The 22,152-nt window shown below is 42.9% G+C and overlaps 1 protein-coding gene across 1 annotated transcript in view; it reads right to left on the reverse strand.

Moving 5' to 3' along the window:
* Positions 1–17,846, reverse strand: part of JAM3 (junctional adhesion molecule 3) — a 76,180-nt gene extending 58,334 nt beyond the window's left edge. The window contains exon 1 of the mRNA XM_037038323.1: positions 17,719–17,846. Within this exon, the coding sequence (XP_036894218.1) occupies positions 17,719–17,797 (79 nt within the window). The 5' untranslated portion in view covers positions 17,798–17,846. The remainder of the gene's footprint in view (positions 1–17,718) is intronic.
* Between the last annotated feature and the right edge of the window lie 4,306 nt (positions 17,847–22,152).

The following is a 22,152-nucleotide window of genomic DNA, read 5'->3' on the forward strand; positions in this document are numbered from 1 at the left end:
CCTCGTTTCCAGTGGAAACCACCATCTTGCCTTCAAGGGAGAAAACCACTGTGCTGGGTTGCTGGATTGCAGAAATGAGGCACTTCTTTGCCTGTCCACATGCACCTCAGGGGAGTTGGATTTTAGACAAATGCTGCTTTATCCTTTTCCTTTATAAGATTAGAGCTATGCACTAAGGAGAAAAATAATCATAAGACTTTAATTCATTCATTTTTTATCAAGAAATCAAGCCCTGGCTGGTGTAATTCAGTGGACTGAGCACCGGCCTGCAAACTAAAGGGTCATTGGTTCGACTCCCAGTCAGGGCACATGCCTGGGTTGCAGGTCAGGTCCCCAGTAGGGGGCGAACAAGAGGCAACCACACACTGATGTTTCTTTCTATTTCTCCCTCCCTTCCCCTCTCTAAAAATAAATAAATAAAACCTAAAATAAGAGGAAAGAAAAAGAAATCAAGATTTGGAGCATGATTTTGGCTCCAAATAACTGTTTCATCACTGTCTTCTGAATAATCCTTGTTTATTATCACTTCCTTTTTTATTGCCATGGCCCATGAACCCCAAATAAAGAGCATCCTCTTCCTACTCATCCCTACTCATCCCCTAATATCAACCTGCTGTACTTCTCTGTGAAGCCTTTTTAAAATCTCCAGCCTGGAATGAACTCTTCCTCAACTAAATTCCTCCTTATCAGAGAAGCATAAACTAGACTAAGGTTTGAACCTAAACTCTGCTCTGTCTCTAGTCAAAGCCAATTTCCTTATCTGCAGAGTAGTAACAATGTATAACTTTGTGGGTTGTTTTGTAAACTAGTGACTATATATAAAGCTCCTAAAAGTATTTAAGCAAATGATAACAAAAATAACACTAATAAAACTCAAATTAATTACATAATTCGTGTGAAGTGCATAACAGAGGACCTGGCATCATCATAGGGTCTCAGTGTTGGCTTCATTTTTCATTAGCAAGTGTCAAGATTCACTGTTACTACTAACTGTCGCTGCTGCTGCTCCTTCCATGACCCCTTGACTACAGTTCATTTGGTCTATAATTCAGAGGCAAATTTACAGTGAAACTTATCGAGCTTAAGCTTTCGGACTCCTCATTCACAAAGGGACTCCGTTCCAAACGTCCTGGGGCTTCAGTCTCTTCAGTGTCTTCAAATCTCTCAGTGAGTAGATGCCTTCACTGCAATCAGTCACAACTGCTCTCCTACTCTGCCTTCCCCTGTCATACTTCCCACGTTAGGGGGCACGACAATGGCCAAGGGCACTTGTTCCTGGCCCCGGAGAGCTGACCTGCATTCAGGTCTGGCTCAGTGGGACTGCTTGTGTGGCCCATGGAAACTACCATGTACAGCAGTTGTCACTGCCAGCCATCCTGGAGCAGCAAAGGCTTCCAAGAACATGAGGACTGTGACGGGATGTGGCAGGACCCACTATGAACGTCACTTTGAAGCCCCTATGATGCTATTAACATGAAGATGGGGGTTAAAGAGTGGGTAATGAGGGGGTTTTTGTGCTATAAAGTATAAGATTAGTCACTACAACAAAACCTGAAATGGCCTGAAATCCTACAGCTTAAATGTGAAGAAAATTTTAGACAGAGCTTTGGCCAAATTTAGCAACAATCCTTAACACTTTGTTTGCATAATATGCCAATAATGAATATTTCATTTTCCTATATTACCAATAATGAATAGTAAAATATAAAATGAAGAGAAACTTTCCTAAACTATTAATATTAAAATTTGTTATTAACCATGCCAAAGGAAAGTTTTAATGATTGTTATTTCCAGACAGTATTTCAAAACCACAGGCATATGATGAGGTGATCAAAAATACTAAAACACATAAGAAAGATTATAGAGTGCTAAGGGGTTAATAAAAATATCGTTATTTTTCTAGATTTTGTTGTATTTGTGTTGCCAGCTTTTTAAATCCATTATATTTTGGTGTTTCTGTTCTCCTTCTTAATAAATACTCACTTTGTACCTAATTTTGTATTTGTTTTCTGAATCAGTCCTGAATACTGTATCCGCTTCAGGCTCCACAAAACTAAGATTCACTCCAATCACAGTCTTCCTTCTTTGAACCAGAGCGGAACTTTCTCATAGTCAAGCTTCCCTCATGGTTTATTTTGATGATGGCAAGTTTTTTATTTTTTTAATAGGTAGGAAAGATATTTCATCCAAAGTACTAGTGTCCAGAATTCTTCCAAAAAAACAAAAATCCAGTTTTAAGTTTCAAGACTAAAGAAAACTTTCTCTTTGACATTCTTGGACTAAACAGTGGTTCAGCGATATTTGTAGAAGAGATTAAACATCTCAAGCCTGAGGGAAATTTTTGTTACTGCACTAGCAAACTTCGAAAAATAAAAAGTAGAAATTCCAGCATATCGTTAAGTGAAGGAGCTGCCAATAAAAATCAGAGAGTTTACACTAAAAATAAACGTCTTGGTAGATAAATAGCTATGAAGAATGGACGAGGCCAGGACAAGAAAGTGCCACACGAATAAAGAGGTCTCGGAGTTCCACAGGGCGTTTCCGCCTGGGAGTTCAGTGTCACCTTTTTCCAAACACTTAGTGAAATGAAGCGACAGGCGTTTCACACGCTGGGGTCAGTCGGGCACGTGATGCTGTCGGTCATGTGATGCTGCTAGGAGCTGCTCAGATGAGGGGCATGTTTTCTTTTGCACATGAGGAGAAAGTAGGGGAGAGTGTGAAAGAAAGGGAAAACACTCTATAACTCAACAAGTAAAATACCTCTGTGTAAGCACAAAGAGTGTTTTTCAAAAAACGCAGAAATAAACCAAATGTTGGACTGTAAAGTACAGCATTTAGGGGCATCTAACGCTGGCCTCCCAGCTTTCTCTCTCACAGACTATTTTCATATTCATCTCAAAGTGTTAGTTGAAATCTTGAGAGTCTGGAAGAATTCATCATTGTTCCAAAGTGAAGACACACCCACTGGTGAACAAAAACTTGGAATCTCTCTTGCCACACACCAGGCTGGTTAAGATGTTTTCTTCTCCCTTACAGGCTGTCCATGCTGGACCCCTCTGGAGGAAGGCACTCTCTCACCAGCCAAATCCAACTTCTCAACCACTGGACTGCTCATCAGAAGAAAAGGGTTTACCACCGATTTACAGTACAATCTTGGCAAGTCTTTGAATCCTTTTGTGTTAAGTTTTTTTCTACCTGTAAAGGTAATATTTACTCCTCTCAACTCATACAGAGGTATCACACCTTAGGCTGCCGGATGCTGCATGGTGGGGTTTCTCGGCCTTGACATTCCGGGCTATATAAGCCTTTGTTGAGGGGGGCTCTGCTCTGTAGGATGTTTTGCAGCATCCCTAGCCTCAAAATGCCCGCAGCAGCACCCTGAGTTATGAAAACCAAAGACAACTCCAGACCTTTCCAAATGTCCCATGTGGCAGTCTCTCCCTGAGCTGAGCACCACTGCTGAGACACGACTCCCGAGCAAAAAGCTGAGGCCCCGAGAAGTTCAGGAACCATTTAAATCATAGAAATATTAGGTCGTAGAGCTGAAACTAGAACTCGACTTTGTTGATACACTCCCCACCCAATCCGGATTCATTCCGAGTTTCATTCCATATCAAAAGCAGTGGTGTATGTTTAAAATTGACACCAAAATAAAAATCGATCAGTCCTCTACACTTACCAATGACACATTGGCCACTCTCTTCCACCCCACCCCCCCCAAAGCTCTTACCATAAGCCTAAAAAACCCTTGTTTACCTGGGCCCTTAAACGGTTAAAAAATGCTCGAGCAACACTCTGTAAGTACCAGGGAAGTGGACGTGTTGGAAAGCCTCAATCTGCACTGTAAGTCGTACAGGTAAGTCTAAGCTGGGTGTGACTTGGGGGCCACAGGCGCACCGCCGAGATCCTGTGGTTTCAATGACAGACACTGTAATAAAGCGAGCATTGCAAGAAAGTGAGTCACATCGTAAAACTTTTGCTGGTTGAGCATCTTGCCTTCAGTGTGAAAAAAGGCAACATCTTGGGAGGTTCCAGTCAAGATGCTGAAGCAGGTGGACGCTTCATGCACCTCCTCCCATGACCACAGCGAAATCACAACTAAAATAGGGAACGAGCAGCCAGGATCACCCTCTGAAGACCAGCTGAGCAAAGTCCGAAAAGTAAGGATACAAAGAGGAAGCCACACCCATACTGGTAGGAAGGGTGGAAGCAGAATGGGCCGGCCCCACTCGTGAGTGAGAGTCTGGAGGGATTTCCCACCTGCAGAGGCCCGCACTGGGAGTCAGGGGTCTCAGCCCCCCAGCACCAGCGCCAGAAAGAGGAGCCACGTGACATCAGGCTGTGAAAATCAGCAAGGGTTCTGACCATCTGCATGAGAGGAGGCTACTGGAAACCCAGGCGTTCTCTTAAAGGGTCACCACGTAAAGAAAACTGACTCAGGAATCAAAAGGTTCCCATCAAACAGAAGTCCTAGACCAGAGAGTTTCACAGGTGAACTTTACGAAATATTCAGAGAAGAATTAACCTATCCGTATCAGAATATTCCAGAAAATTTAAGAGGAGAAAAGTCCCCCAAGCTCAGTTTACTAGGTCGGCATCACCGAGATTCTAAAACCATACAAAGACATTGTTAAAAAACAAAATTATAGCCCCAAATCCTCGATGAACACAAATGCAAAAATCATCAACAAAATACTAGCCGACCGAATTCGGCAATGCCTCAAAAGAGCATATACCACGGCCCTGACTGGTGCGGCTCAATGGGCTGGGTGTCATCCTGCAAACTGAAAGGTCACCAGTTCAGTTCCCAGTCAGGACACACGCCTGGGTTGCTGCCCAGGTCCCCAGCTGGGGGTAAGCAAGAGGCAACCAATTGATGTCTCTCTCATACACTGATGTTTCTCTCCCTGTCTCCTTCCCTCTCCTCTCTCTAAAAATAAATAAATAAATACAATCTTTTAAAAGAGTATACACCATGATCAAGTGTGATTTTTTTCCTGGGATGCAAGGTTGGTTTAATATCCTCAAATCAATTAATGTGATACACCACATAAACAAGATGAAAATCAAAAATTATATCATATCAATAAATGCAGAAGAATGCATGTGACAAAATCCCATATCCATTTATGATTAAAACTGTTAGCAAAGTGGAAGTAAAGGAAACATACCTCAACATAATAAGGGCCTTTTATGAGAAACTCACAGCTAATATCATTCTCAGCGGAGAAAACCTAAAATATTTCCCTTAATCAGGAACAAGACAAGGATGTCCACTTTACCACTTTCATTCAACATAGTATCGGAAATCCTGGCCACAGCAAACATGCATGAAAAAGAAATAAAAGGCATTCAAACTGGAAAGGAAGTATAGTAAAAGTGCCATTATTTGCAGGTGACATAATACTATATATAAAACCCTAAAGATTCCACCAAAAAAACTATTAGAACTGATAAGTAAATTCAATAATGTAGCAAGACACAAAATAAACATTCAGAAACTGCTTTTTGATAGACTAATAATAAACTATCAGGGAGAAAACTAAAAAAATCCCATTTACAATTGCATCCAAAAAAAGTATATTTAGCCAAGTGGTAAAGAATTATACTGGATTGAGTGCGGGCCGGCAAACCACACGATCGTGGTTCGATTCCCAGTCAGGGCACATGCCTGGGTTGTAGGCCAGTTCCTGGTTCCCGGCAGGGAACACACAAGAGGCAACCATACATTGATATTTCTCTCTCTCTCTCTCTCCTTCCCTTCCCCTCTAAGATAAATAAATAAAATCTTTTAAAAATTTGGGAAAAAAAGAATTATACTAAAATAAATGTAAGACACTGAAGAAAGAAGTTGAAGAAAATACATATGCATGGAAGCATATACCTTGCTCATGGAGAGGAAAAATTAACGTTAATTAAAATGTCTCTATCCCAAAAATATATAGATTCAGTGCAATCCTTATCAAAATACCAATGGCATTTTCAACAGAAGTAGAACAAATAATCCAAAAATTTATATGGAAACACAAAAGACCCCAAACAGCCACAGCGATCTTAAGAAAAAACGAAGTGGGAGGTATCACACTACCTAATTCCGAGCTGTGCCACAGGCTGTAGTAGTCAAAACAGAACGGCAAAGGAGTAAATTTTGTTTAAAAAAGACACATAGATCAATGGAACAGAATACAGAGCCCCAAAATAAACCCATGTCTACATGGTCAATTAATTTAGGACAAAAGAGGCAAGAATATGCAATGTGATAAAGACAGTCTGTTTAGATATGGTGCTGGGAAAATCGGACAGATACATATAAAAAAAAACTAAACTAAACCACCTTCTTACACCATATACATAGTAAACTAATAACAGATTAAAGACCTAAATGTCAGACCCAAAACCATAAACGTCCTAGAAGAAAATGTAGGTAATAAGCTCTCTGACATTACTGTTAGTACTATTTTTTTCTGATGTATCTTCTAAGACAAGGGAAACAAAACCAAAAAATTAAAAGCTGGGTCTAAATCAAACTAAACAGTTTTGCACAGCAAAAGGAAACCATCAACAAAATGAAAAGACAGCCTACCAAATGAGAGAGGATATTCACCATTAATAACTAGTGATACATACATGACAGGGGAATAATATAAAAAACTCACAAAGCACTTATACAACTTAACAAAACACACACACACACATACACACACAAATGTGCAGCCCTGGCCAATTAACTCAGTAGGTCAGAGTATCATCCTCATGTGTCAAGGTCGCAGGTTTGATCCCCAGTCAGGGCATATGCAAGAATACACCAATGAATAAAAAACACATCTCTCTCACTCACCACCACCTGCCCTTCCTCCCCCTCTAAAATCAATTTTTTAAAATATGGGCAGAGGACCAAAGAGGACATACAAGTGGCCGACAGACATATAAAAAGATATTAAATGTCATGCATCATCAGAGAAATACAAATTAGCTAAAAATATCAAAAACAGAACTACCCTATGACCCAGCAACTCCAGTTCTGGGAATTTATCTGAGGAAATCTGAAACACTAATTCAAAGATATGTGCATCCCTGTGTTCACTGGAGCATTATTTACAATAGCCAAGATATGGAAGAAGCCTAAGTACCCATTGATAGAAGATGAGATAAAGATGATGCAGTACATGCACAAGGTCTATCTGAAAGAAGTCCACCCATTGTCAATATAACAAGAATGGTTTCCACAACATCGATGTAACCTGGCAGCCAAGGAGAGTGGACTGGAATACGCATGCATGAACAATGATGACTTCACTGTGCTAGTCAGTGGGGGTGGTAAATGCCATTGAGTGAGCATGTGTACTGTGTGGCTGTTGCATTCAAAATGACTGACCCAGTAGATCAACGACTCTGCAGCAAATTTTGCCTTAAGTTTGAATATTCCTCCATAGAAACTACTCAGATGATTCGTAAGGCCCCAGCGATGGGCAACTGGTGATCAGCATCTTCATCATGACAGTGCACCCACTCATGCATCACGTCCCATGCAGAGTTTTTTGGTGAAACATCAAATCACCCAGGTGACTCAGCCCGCGCACAGCCCAGACTTGGCACCATGCAACTTCTCACTTTTCCCAAAGCTAAGATCACCTTTGAAAGGAAAAAGACTTCAGGCTGCCAATGAGATTCAGGAAAATATCACAGTGCAGCTTGACGGCCATTGGGAGACCTGTGTGAGGTCCCAAGGTGCCTACTTTCAATGGGACTGAGGTGTCATTGTCCTGTGTATGATGTTTCTTGTATCTTATATCTTCTAATAAATGTCTATATTTTTCATGGTACATGGCTGGATACCTTTTGGACAGACCTCATATATTCAACACAATGGAGTACTTCTTGGCCATAAAAAAGAATGAAATCTTGCCATGGGCAAAGACATGATGGACCTAGAGAATATTATGCTAAGTGAAATAAGTCAGCCAGAGAAAGACAAATAACATATGATTTCACTTATATGTAGGATCTAAAGAACAAAATAAATGAACAAACAAAACAGAAACACATTCACAGATATGAGACAAATCGACAGTTACCAGATGGAAGGGAAACTTGGGGGTGAAAAGAGGTGACGGGATCGGGAAGACCGGATCAAATCAGCAGTTACAAAACAATCATGGAATGTAAGCACAGAGAACGCAGCCAATAGGACTGTAACAAATGTGGATGGTGCTGGGGGGGCGGGGCATAGTGGACTTATCACAGGGATCACTTTGTGAATTATATGTCTAACCATCACGCTGTACACCTGAAACTAATATAAAGTAATACTGTATGCCAAGTGTAATTTGAAAAGAAAAAGGGCAAAGAAAAGTATGTGACTCTTATGTTAATCGAAAGGGTGAAAAGGTTAAGTAAAGCTGAGTTTCCTGTTTCCAGCAGTGGAGTGGATTTGATTCTCTGGAAGGCCCTTATACTCCAACAACAAGATTCTTCGTACGTCATAGCTTTTCATGTGTCTCTGGACTCACAGGAGACTGCGCCCTTGGCCAGCAGTTAGAGAAGCTGAGCCTGAGACTTTCAAATAATGCCAGGGTCCCTGAAAGGGGGAAAGCCATCCCAGGCGGCTGCTGCCCAGTAGAAGCATGCTCTCCCACAAAGCTTCCTGGGTTCAGGCTCAGATTTGCACAGATTGGAATCAACCAAATATCAGTTTACAAGTGGAAAAAAAAACAAACCACCATAAGTAAGAGTCATAAGAAACAACAAACATTAGATTTGATGTTTCAAATTAGATCAAACATTAGATCCTCAAGAACTTCAAATATTTGAAGAATCAGATGCATAATATAAAACATTTGTGCATGAAATGTTTAAAAAATAAAGGAGTAAAAAAAATAAGCACGCAAAAGAGACCAAACCAAGTAAAATTATAAGACAATTATAAGACAAACCAAGCAAAATTTTTTAGAAATGAACACTATAATTGGTTAAAAGCTCTATGCATTGGCTAAATGACAGATTAAATACTGAGAAAAGAAATAACTATAAAGCAAAGCTAAATACTGGATGAATAACCCAGAACAACACAAACAGAGAATACGAAATTATGACAGAAAGTTTAACAGTCTTGGAACAACAGAGTGACTGGGTAGAAATTCAAGGACTGCCAGAAGAAAAGAATTAAGAAAACAGAAGCTAGGCAGTACCTGAACTGTAACACGTGAGAACACACAAGCACGGCACATTAACAAGCAGATCACTAAAAAGAAGTCCATCCTAGTTGTACTGGAGTAACATTCAGAATGCCAAAGACAAAGAAAAGACCTCTGGGGAGAAGACAGGCAACCCAGGGAAGGATGAGGCTGTGACCGATGCGAGACCGCGAGACTTTGCAACAAGAATGACGGACACTAAGAAGCATCAGTGTGTTACGTGGCCCAGGCTATAACACAAAATAACTGCCTACCTAAAATCATATATCAAAAACAAGATAAAATCAAACATTTTCAAACATAAATAAAAATGAATTAACATCAAAAGACCTATCCTAAAGGAAGTGACCTTGAACTATTCTAGAAGTTTTCTAACTGACCTTCCCTCTCCAATCTTCCTGAATATGAGATTAATACTTCTAAAGTCATTTTGATCAGAACAGTTACCTGCTTCAAACTGCCAGATAAATTTCTAGAACCTCCATAATAAGATCCCAATTTCTTAGCCTGGCACTGAAAGTGCTTTACAATCTAGTTTCTCCCTAATGTTCTTTTCAATGCACGAGTTGACTCCTCAGTTTATTAGCTATGGCCCTGGGCTAGGTGGTTAACCTGCCTGAGCCTGACTCATCAGCTGCAAAACAAAAACTGACCGTTGATGTTATCAAACAAAACAGGGTTCAACTGCCTGCTGCCACACAAGGCAAACTCTGGAGAGGAAGAAAAGAGGTTCTTATTCTGTTGCTGAACACTCTGGGAGAATGGGGGGCTCCCTGCCTCAAAGTTCATCTCCTCCACAAAACCCCACGGTCCTCAGCAAGAACAAAACAAGAGGCAGTGGAGTTCCTGCCCCATTTTAAAGTTCCATTCTTTGGAGCCTGAGGCAGCTGCTGAGCAGGCATCCAGGTAGCTTAGCTTGTTCCCAGCTGCTGTCTAGCTTCAGGCTCCCTCCTGGAGGCTGAGTGTGGAGTGTGGAGTATCTTAGGCCTTGTGGCCGCTAAGGATACAAGGCCATGCAAATGCACCAGCCAGGGCATTCACTAGGTGAGGGTGGGGGGCGGGGAGAGAGAGAGAGATGCCCTAGTGGAGGCCAGAGGATGCACCAGAGCACCATCATGTGCTGGTGCTGAGTGCAGGTCCCCTGCAGCAAGCAATGAGCAGAAGGAGCCAAGCAAGTGGGGTGTTTCTTTGTTCCCCTGGGGCTATATTTGTTTGGGTTGTGGGGCAGGGCTTTCTCAGAATGACCATTTAACTTCCCACACTNGAGAGAGAGAGAGAGAGAGAGAGAGAGAGAGATGCCCTAGTGGAGGCCAGAGGATGCACCAGAGCACCATCATGTGCTGGTGCTGAGTGCAGGTCCCCGGCAGCAAGCAATGAGCAGAAGGAGCCAAGCAAGTGGGGTGTTTCTTTGTTCCCCTGGGGCTATATTTGTTTGGGTTGTGGGGCAGGGCTTTCTCAGAATGACCATTTAACTTCCCACACTTTTGCTGCTTTGGGTGGGTCCACCTCCCACACCAATCCCGTCTTTCCCCAGGCTAGACGGACAGGCCTCTCTGGTCTAGCACCTCCCCCAGCACAATTTTGACTCGGAAGGCACATGTGCCTGCCTTTCCTGGTCCCACCCTGAAGCTGGTATTGAAAGAGGGTAGGCGGGCTTGTTCTTCTGTCCAATTACTTTGCTAACCTTGTATGATCAGAATAAGAACCTCCTCCTGCTGGAGGGGCCATCCCTGGCGCTCCATCAGCTTCATGTCCCACCCCACCCTAGTCCCTGCATGCAGCAAGTTGTCCACAAGCAACAGCAGAACCAAAGTCCTGTGTAAAGGGACCCTGGAACCTGCAGGGCCTCTCATGCAGTGCAGAGGGCGGCCTCAGTAGAAGGGGTACGGCATCTGCAGCCAGAAGCGGGACCTGTCCACACTAGGGCAAACTGTCCACAAGGCGAAAAGGTGGTTACACAGCAACTTGGCTTCATGCTCACAGGACCTGGCACTGCACTGGGAAGCTCAATGTCCTCACCACGGCCCCGGGTGGTTTGCAAAGGCATTCTTTAATGGGTGGCATGCCACCTCCACCATACTCGAACCTCCAACCTTGCCCCCGAGGAACGTGTCTTCGTGTAGAAGTGGCCCCAGGTCCCATTCCCATGGCCTGCCTCTCTCTTTCCCAGCGGCCCCTCCAGTTCTCTGCCCTCAGCCAGGTCCCAGCAGTCAGGACAGACTGTCCTTCGGTACCAATGATATCAATGAAGAGAGCCCAGGTAAACCTATCAGCACAGTGCCTGACACATGGTTTTCAATAAATGGCAGCTGTAAATATTTTTATCATTATAAGTATTCATTGGTCCCAAAATACAACATATGTATGTATTCCCAACTCCACACCTTTGCTCATATTATTTTCTCACTTAATTGGCCCTCAACACCACCATTCTCCCAAATGTACACTATGGAAATCAAAATTACCCCTAAAACCCTACTCCTTCTTGAATTCTCTTCCCCCAGGCCAGCCAGGAGCAAGTGCACTCTCTCCTAAACACAGAAAACATCTACCCTAAATGCTACTGTTGGTTAGCATTCTAAACTGTATGTTCCTTCTGGTAGGGAAAAGACCTCACCCTGTATCTCCCTATTTTGCCCACAGAAAGCTTTACTGCCATGAACACAGAGATCGCCAAATACACAGGGATTCACTGATTAAGTTTCAGCACCACGACAGACATACTTTAGAGGGAAAAACATGGCAAGGAAGGAAAAGGAAAGAAAGGAAAGGCAGCTGTCTTAGGATTTGCTGCATTCTGTGCTTTAGGATCCTCCAGACAGCTGGCTGTACCTCACTCTGAAGACACTGAATACTTTCCTTACAAAGATATCCAACAAGGAAGCCTGTGGAGGGCAGGAAGAAGTGATAAGGGTGCATCAGCTGACAGCGCACTTCAGGAAACATCTTTCGGCATCTGCTCTCCAGGGAGGCCAGTTTGATCCGTATTCCTCTCGTGGGAAACGAAGAGCTGGCCCTCCCGGAGCTGCCCGGCTAGCACAAAGCAGGCGTCCGATACACACTGGAGGACTCTATACAGCCAGGCCAAAGCCACTGCTCAGATTATTTGTTTTTTCAAAAATAGTGTGTGTGTTGAGGGGGGCAGGGTAGGGGGAAGTAGATGCTCTCTCATCAGCCCTTTAGTTCTCCAGTTAGCCACTTGCCGAGAACACCACAGCTGGCTCCCCACTCAAAACCAATGACCGCAAATCTCTCAAATGAGTCACTAAGACTGCATAATCAAACAACTGAACTTTGAGTCAGCCCCTCCTTCATCCACTGTGACAGACATTAAGGAGCTAGAAAAAGGCACAACCACACGCTCTCACACTAAATTAAACAAAGTTCTCCCATTTTAAAAGAAAATCCTTACTAGCATCAAATTTAAAAGTCCACTATCTGGAGTGGCTCACTGAGTGGACTGAATGCAGGCCTGGGAACCAAAGGATCCCAGGTTCGATTCCCAGTCAGGGCACATGCCTGGGTTGTGGGCCAGGGCCCCAGTAAGGGGTGCTCGAGAGGCAACCGCACACTGATGTTTCTCTCCCTCTCTTTCTCCCCCCGGCTCTCTAAAAATAAATAAAATCCTTAAAAATTTGTTAAATCCTTATGAAAGAAAACTTAAAAAGACAAAAGAATCAGTCAGAAAAACAGAAGCAAAAAAACATCAGCCATCAGATGGACCATTCAAAAATAGCTCCTATAACATTTTGATTCATTTTTTCCAGGTTTTCACCCCTAGGCATTACATGTTTTGTTTAAGTGTAGCTATCTGGTATACACGAATCATACTTGCAGCCTGTGCCACTTAAATTATATCATCAGCATTTCCCCATGTTCTTCTTCTGTTTAACCTTGTACAACTGCATAGAGTAGATGGTAGAAAGATTTTTAAATTAAGCCAAGTCAAGAAATTGTCCCATTATTTTTCTTCCACCAACACTAATGTAGTTAAAAACTAAGCATTTACAAAAGTTTCTGGGCCACAGGAACTAAGATAAGATACATTAAAAATGCCTACACACACAGGCAGTGTTTAAGAAATGTTAACTGAGTTTCAAGTGACAAAGAGAATATTTACCATAATCACCTCTGACACGATACAAAGGAAATTAAATTCAGCCTCTGTTCTCAACAAATGTTTAATATCACTGAGAAGATAAAACGCACTCACACCCAACAACGGAAGCCCAACACAATTCAGAATGTGCTCATCCTGGCTCTTCAAGGGCTGAAAGGCACTTAATTCACTTTGCACCCTGAGCATAAACAATGGTGCCTGGCACATTCCTGAGAGGTACTCAGTAAGTATCCGCTGCACTGGACGGAACTACAGACTGAGAGCCACGCTTATTTACAGACAGGAAGTCACTGTGAGTTGGGGTTATGTTAGGCAAAGCAGAGAGCAGGGAGATGGCAGAGTTTGATTTGGGCAACAATTTGCAGAAAGAAGGCTAAACCACAGAAGCCGTGGGATACTCTAAAAATGAAAGGCGATATAAGAAAAAATTGTTTGCATAGTCCTAATTTATTAAAAACTTTGCTGTTTCTCTACACAAATGGCATCGAAACTCCTGCTGTACGTATTAACTACTCATGAGAAATATATAACACAACTTAAAAACAAAGAAAACACACCAACACAGAATACTACAGATCACAAACAAACACTAATTTTCTAATTCTCAGGAAGCTGAGTGAAAAAATGACCAGCGGCAAAAGCAGTAAATTAAGGTTGAGCCATCAATGCAGAGTTGCACAGTGGACGCTGTCTGCCCTTGCTAAACACAGGGCAGCAGCATGTGCTGGCTGAAGCCTTCTCTCCCATCTCTATACTCCGGGGAAGCTATGTGCACAGAACATTGGCGTTCGGGGCGGGGGGCGGGGCGTGTTACAGAAGATTTGGAATTTGCATTCAGCCCTATCAGCACTATATCCACACCACCTGATTACAAACATATCTTATGTTTTTAAGGTACGAGAATCTGCCCTGGCTGCCGGCCTGCAAAGCAGAAGGTTATCGTTGGATTCACAGTCCTGGCACGTGCCCAGGTTGCAGGCCAGGTCCCTGGATGGGAGCATGCGAGAGGCAACCGATCGATGGCTCTCTCACACACTGATGTTTCTCTCCCTCTCCTTCTCCCTCCCCCTCTCTCTAAAAGAAAATAAATAAAGTCTTTTAAAACAAGATAGAGAGAATCCAACTTCTTGACTTGGGTATTATTATTCAGCAGACTCCATATATCCTGACTTCATTCACACACATACGGTACTTTCTTTTTTTTTTTTTACCCCACTTGTGCTTTGAAAAAATCCAAATAATTTATAGAGAAGGAATTTGCTAATATCACATCTCTAACAGCTGCTAGTTGGATATACTAAATTCATAGCTTCTTCAGTAACATCATTTGGCCATTTCAGAAAGTGTGTTTAACATAAATCTAGTTTCCTTCAAAAGTATCGATTTAAGCCAAACCCACTGGGCTGTCTTCAGAGCAAGTTGCAGAGAGCTTACAAGTTGGGCGTATGGTAATTCTACCAGGATGTAACCCTACAATTTCTTATGACTAAGTGTTTCTAACAGCTATCCATTCGGTCTCTCAGCCTGAAGCACTGAAGAACAAATGCCAATCCACAAGTTGCCTGGGAGCGAACAGCTGACTTCAGGCACTGCATGCTTCAGGCAGGTGTCCCTTGCTCTTCTGAAAACACACAAGCATTCCAATCATGGCTGTTATCTATCAGATCATTTAAAGGAATTAAAACAACACAAAAGAATAGGTTATTTTTTCAAATGTTTCAAAAGTCCAAACAAATGTAAATAGAAAACTGAGAATTTAGTTTTCAAGAAAATGTCCCAGAAATTTTGATTTTCAAACTTCGTTAGGTTTTAGCACATTGTCTTATCCCAAGAATACAAACTGTTACTTACTGTTTTAATTCTAAATGAAGCACTTCTCTCTAGGACATCAAAAGATTCGAAAGCTCCACGGTAATAATCATTTAAAAATGACAGGGGACATAACAGGGGCATAACATTTGTAAACGTGAACTGCACCTGTCACCAAGTCAATAAAAGAGTATTTTAGATACAAACCACACAGCTTTGAACATATGATTATTTGGTAAACTGATCCATAGTAAGAACTCCTCTGTCAAGTGGAATAATACAAATACCCCAAAGTTGGATTAACACAAATGGTTGAAGATTTCCAGATAAAATTACTCTTAGAAAGTTACTGACTCTGTACTTGTTTCTTCATTGACAAAATAGGAAAAATAATAGTAACTACCTCTTAGTGATTACCAACATTAAACAAATACAGCTAAATTCTTATAATAGAGCCTGGCAAAGGGTAACTAACAAAGAATGTTTGTATTATACTGGGAACCAACATTTGCTACATGAAAATACTGAAAAGCAAAAGCAATTAGAGTAATCATGCCCTGACCCGTGTGGCTCAGTTGGTTGGGCATTGTCCTACAAGGTGAAAGGTCACCAGTCGGATTCCGGGTCAGGGCACACGCCCCAGGTGTGACTTCGGTCCCCAGTTGGGGCGCATACTAGAGGCAACCGATTGATATTTCTCTCTCACACTGATGTTTCTCTCCCTCTCTTTCTCCCTCCCTTTTCCTCTCTCTAAAATAAATTTTAAAATTTTTTAAATAAACAAATTTAAAATCTTTCAAAAAAAAGAGTAATTATAAAAATAAAAAAGACCCGGCTGCCATGACCTGTGGAAAAATAAAGTTTCAAGCTATTCCAAGTATATTTAGAGTCTAAACGAAATAATGAGAACAGAGCTCCCTGCTAAAAAAATATCTATGTCCTTTCGGAGCGAGTTGACACTTCTGACCACCTTGATTCTTTGTCATTGGTCCTCTTTACAAAGTCTGATTCTTTCTCCTGTGCACTCCAGGTGAACCTCGGCCCGTAATGTCCAGAAAGCCACGCAGGGAGCTCCTCAGGAGAGCTGAATAAAAGGGGGTGTGAAGTCCTCAGCATCTTCTCATTTTGTTAACAAACCACCAAACACAACAGAACCTCATTCCTGAAATAAATCGCCAAATGTCCCTGAAATAAAAACTGCAAACTTTCATGTGAATAGACCTCCACAACAATAGGGAGTTGTTCCAGTCTGTGAATAGGACAGTGTCAGTGTGACCAGCAAAGCCGGGGGCTGGACATTCCTGACACCCTTGTCCCCTGGCTAGCCTTGGGCCACTTATGTCACTCAACCACATATGTTTCTGGAAATCACTTTCAGGCAAAGTACAGGGTCAATATTTACACCCTGAAATGCATGCTTCATCCCAGAGCCCTGTTTTTACGCTTCTGCCCCACAGTCGCACTTCTGACTGCCATCATTACCAACACCCACGGGAGCGGCCATCAAACACAGGCAGTGCTTTGTTCTCCGTGTCCTTCCACCCCCACTCCCCAACAGGCACTTCGTGTTTTAATTTGTATATTCTGGAAAACATCATGCGATGGCAATGGCGAACAAGCCAAACAACAAAATGACCTAGGAACTGAGCGGCTAGGGAAAGAAGAAGTGTGGTATCCTGCTTTAGATGGAGGTGGGCTGGCATCTTGTCTCCTCGCTTGGAATGTAGCCTTTGAAAAGAGCCTTGGCTTAGGTCTTAGTCCTCTTTCGTGAAAATGGACACAAAGTTGCTGTAAACACTAAGTAAGATATTGTTCAAAGTGCCCAGTATACAGTATGCGCTCAGTAATCAGAGGCTATTGCAGTCCTTCTGTCCAATCATCCCGGGACACACGAAGGTAATGGCAATTTCAGACAGTGGAAAAGACAAACCAAAACTCCCAACTTGATCGGTGTGTCCCGACCAAAACCGCCCAGATGCTAAAGCCCAGGGTAAGGGCCTGCGGGGTCTCCTGATCAAACTGGAGACCAGCAAAAAGTACTTGAGTGAGATTGGTGGCATTTTATTTACATGAAAGGAAAGTTAGGCTTGCCAAATTGAGTCCCTTTGTTTACAGCAAGGGACAAATGATCCCCAGAGAGCGTGACTAAGAATCCAGACAGGCGACGGAGTTGTGCATCCGCTGACCCTTCAGAAAGCCGCTCACTATCCACTTCCACGCACGCCGCTCGCTCCAGTGTCTTCCAGCAATTTCCCGCGCCCACGCCCAAGCGGCCACTGTCTTTCCAGAAGCCATGCCAACTGCCCGGGTCTAGTCCACCACCCGCAACGGGCTGCCCGGGACCCCACGGGCCTCCCACGGGCCCCCGCACCCCGTGCCTATCCGCCCGGACCCCACCTCCAGGCCCGGATCCGAATCCTCTCCCCGGTCACGAGCGCTCTGGCGGCCGAGAACCCGGAGCACCGGAGCCCAGGAGTCCCCGGAGCCCTGGACGCTGGGACCGCTACTCCCACCTGGACGGGATCCAGCCGCTGCTGGCCGCTCCGCTCCCGTCGCACCGACTCCTGTCTCCCAGAGGTGGACACTCACACTCACCCTTGAAAAGCAGCATCAGGAAGAAGTCGGGCAGCCGGGCGCAGAGCTGGAATCCCCGCCGCTGCAGCCTCAGCGCCATGTCTCGGAAAGCTCAGAAGCAGCGGGTTTGCGGCGCAGCTAGGCTTTCCCGCGCGCATGCGCCCAGCTTGCGGAGACCCTGCTACCCGCCCCTAGTTACCATAGCGACCACCAGGCCGGCCGAGCAGTCACCATGGTAACAAAGGAAGCTGAAATCTAGTTATACTGGATGCAGGGATGCCCTGGACCTGGGCCCATAGCGTCTGTTTCAATGTATTGAGTGGGAGGAGGGTGTTCAAGAGTGAGGTGGGATGTTTCCATAGCTATAGAATGAATGCATCACTACAGATCAGAGAAGGAACACTCAATTAAAAACTGTAAAATAAAGGGTTTCTCGTTCTACCAATAAGGAAGCAACCCAGTTATCTTGGAAGCATTATTGCTTGCACCTTTCTTGGGTGCAAGAATTCCAAATCTGATAAAAGAAAAAAGCTCCAAACTCAATATAAAACATAGTCCACACATACCTTTTACAGTACATAGAAGTGACATCTTCCTAAAACAAGCAAAATTTGTTTCCATGGTACATCAAAACTGATGATACAGCTATAGTTTCTTCTGCAGAAAACCAGCAGAAGCATTTGCCTAACTGAAGGAACCATTTAGTTACAGGTGGATGTAGGTGGTTTTTAGCATTGTTCGATACTATGGAAAATTTTGAAATAGCTCGTATTATATCTAATAGAGAAAGTACACCTCTAATGTTCCAGGAAATAATAGTAAAAACAGGATTCGAAGATAGCGATTAGTAAAGTGTGTTAATTTCCAACAATTATGTTTTAATATATAACTAAAGAACTTTAATTTTTCATACAGCCACCCTAAATTTATTTTGGTGTTTTTGTTTTTTAGAAAGTAGAACAGTGTGTGTATAATGTACATATATAATAAATCATATATATTATATTTAAATTTATAAATATACAAATATCAAGAAACATGAAATAAATCGAGGTTGTTGCCAAATTCATGTTTCAAATTCAATAATTACATAATTTTCTTTATAAGTCTTTTTATTTGGTCGCTAAGGATTGCTTTTACTTATTTTAATTATATTTGACTTTTTATGCCATTACAGTTGTCCCAAATTCTCCCCCTTTGTCCCTCTCCACCCAGCACCCACCACTCCCTCAGGCGATCCCCACACTGTTGTCCATGTCCATGGGTCATGCATGTATGTTCTTTGGCTACTCTATGACCTATGCTGTACTTACAGCCCCATAACCATCCTGTAACTACCAATTTGTACTTCTTAATCCCTACACCTTTTTCATGTATCCACCCAACCCCCGTCCAAACTGTTCTCTGTATTTATTATTCTGTTTCTGTCCTGTTTATTTATTTGTTTTTTAAATATATTTTATTGATTATGCCATTACAGTTGTCCCATTCCCCCCCTTCACTCCCCTCAATCCTGCATACCCCTCCCCTACCATTCCCCCCCTTTTGTTCATGTCCATGTGTCACAAGTTCTTTAGATTCTGTATTTCCCGTAGTATTCCTGCCCTGCCCACTGTCTATTTTCTACCTACCGTCTATGCTACTTATTCTCTGTACCTTCTCCCCCCTTCTCCTCCTCCCACTCCCCTGTTGCTAACCCTCCATGTGATTTCCATTTCTATGGTTCTGCTCCTGATCTAGCTGTCCTCTTGGTTTGCTTTTGTTTTAGGTGTGGTTGTTAGTAACTGTGAGTTTGATGTCTTTTCACTGTTCATATTTTTATCTTCTTTTTCTTAGATTAGTCCCTTTAACATTTCTTATAATAAGGGCTTGGTGATGATGAACTCCTTGAACTTGACCTTATCTGAGAAGCGCTTTATCTGCCCTTCCATTCTCAATGAACACTTAGCTGGATAGAGCAATCTTGGCTGTAGGTCTTTGGATTTCATGACTTGGAATACTCCTTTTCAGCCCCTTCTTGCCTGTAAAGTCTCTTTTGAGAAATCTGCTGACAGTCTGATGGGAATTCCTTTGTAGGTGGCTATCCCCTTATCTCTTGCTGCTTCTAGGATTCTCTCCTTCATTTTAATCTTGGCTAATGTAATTATGATGTGCCTTGGTGTGTTCCTTCTTGGGTCCACCTTCTTTGGGACTCTCTGAGCTTCCTGGACTTCCTGGAAGTCTATTTCCTTTGCCAGACTGGGGAAGTTCTCCTTTATTATTTGTTCAAATAAATTTTCCACTTGTGCCTATTCCTCTTCCCCTTCTGGTACCTCTATAATTTGGATGTTGGAACATTTAAAGATGTCCTGGAGGTTCCTAAGCCTCTCCTCATTTTTCTGAATTCTTGTTTCTTCCTTCTTTTCTGTTTGGTTGTTTCTTTCTTCCTTCTGGTCCACTCCCTTGATGTGAGTCCCAGTTTCCTTTCCATCACTATTGGTTTCCTCTGCATTTCTCTTCATTTCAATCAGTTTAGCTTTCTTATGTTCCTCTAATTTGTGGCTAAAATCAACCAGTTCTGTGAGCATCCTGATCACCAGTATTTTGAACTGTGCATCTGAAAGGCTGGCTGTTTCTTGGTCACTTAGAGTTATTGGCTCTGGAGCTTTGAGCTGTTCTTGAGTCATAATGTTTGGTCTATTCGCACCTGTTATGTTTGAGGGGCAGAGACTTAGGTGTTCAACAGGGCCGGGCAACCCAGATGCTGGGTTGTGACACTGTATGTGGGGGTGGGGTCAGAGAGGGAAAAAAATGGCATTTTGCTCTGCTCTGCTCTCTCTCAGATTTCTGTCCCCTCTGCGGCTTCCCACAAGCAAATTGGGCCCCTCTGGTGCTGGTTCCCGGGTGTGTGGGCCCGTGTACTCTCCAGGACCCTGTGGGTCTCTCCAACGAACTCTCTGAGCCCTGGAGCCTCTCCTGGCCCCTCGACCCTGAGAAAGTCTTTCCAGTTGGTGCTTTCAGGCTCTAATTCCCATCGCTGGGGCCCTAGCCTGAGCAGTCTGTCTCACTGTTCATTCCTTTGCTTGGTTTATCTGCACGTGAGTGTGCAACCGCAGTCAGCCAGCCACCCTGCACCTTCACTGGGTCCACCTGTTGCCACCCCAAACTTGAGATCCACCAACCACCTCCGCCTCCACTCCTGGGTTGGTCGGACTGAACAGTCTTTCCTGCCCGACTCCACTCGGCCACTGACCCCGCCACTGACCCCGCCACTGACTCCGCCCCTCTTACCGGTCTGGCTGAGTGGTTCGTGTTGGACTTCCGTACAGTTCAATTTTCACTATTTTGGCTGCATCTTTGTTTCTAAAACTTCGCTGTCTTTAAATTTAGTTGTGGGAGGGGGCACAGTGTTTCCACCTACGCCTCCATCTTGGCCAGAAGCCCCCTATTTATTTGTTTTTTAGATTAAATTGTTGATAGATATGTATTTATTGCCATTTTATGGTTCATATTTTTTGTGTTCTTCTAAAGAACCCTTTAATATTTCATATAATAATGGTTTGGTGATGGTGAACTCCTTTATCTTTTTCTTGTCTGGGAAGCTCTTTATCTGTCCTTTGATTCTAAATGATAGCTGAATTCTATCTAAATGATAGCTCAATTCTAGATTGCTGAATAGAGTAATTTTGTTTGTAGATCCTTGCTTTTCATGACTTTGAATATTTCTTGCAAACCCATTATAGGATGCAAAGATTCTTTTGAGAAATCATCTGATAGTCTTACAGGAGTTCCCTTGTAGGTAATTACTGCTTTTCCATTCCTGCTTTTTTTTAAAGATTTGATTTATTTGTTTTTAGGGAGAGGGGAAGCAAGGAAGAAAGAGAGGGAGAGAAACATCAATGTGTGGTTGTCTCTCATGCGCCCCCTACTGGAGACCTGTCCAGCAATCCAGGCATGTGCCCCAGTCTGGGAATGGAACCAGTGACCCTTTGGTTCACAAGCCAGCACTCAGTCCACTGAGTCACACCACCCAGGGCTTGTTTTTCACTTTCTAAAGCTTCTTTCTATTCTGGTTTATCATAATTCAAAGTCACAAGTAACAGTATATGAAAATTATTTTATGGTGGTAGTCTCCCTTCATCAAACACATAATAAAGAAATTAAAAGAGAAAAATTCTTTTTAGGCCCACTGGCTATTTTTCCTTCTGCTCTCTCTTTCCTCTGCTATTTTCTTCAGCGCCTGGTTATACAGCCAGGGGTTATTTGCCTAACTGAAGGAACCATTTTGGTTACCTGAGGAATATAAGACGGTTTCTGACTGCAGACACAGTACAGTCTTAAGAAATTGTGCCTCTTTTCTTCTGCTGGATTTCTTGTGCTTGTACTGTGGAACAGTTCTGCCTATTAAAATGTCTTCTCCACTAGGAAATCTTTCAAAAGTCCAAACAAGATCACAAAGCGACTCCATGCATATCC

This window comes from Sturnira hondurensis, unplaced genomic scaffold, assembly GCF_014824575.4.
Source record: "Sturnira hondurensis isolate 20B ecotype Veracruz unplaced genomic scaffold, ASM1482457v3 Scaffold0024152, whole genome shotgun sequence".
Lineage (NCBI taxonomy): Eukaryota > Metazoa > Chordata > Mammalia > Chiroptera > Phyllostomidae > Sturnira > Sturnira hondurensis.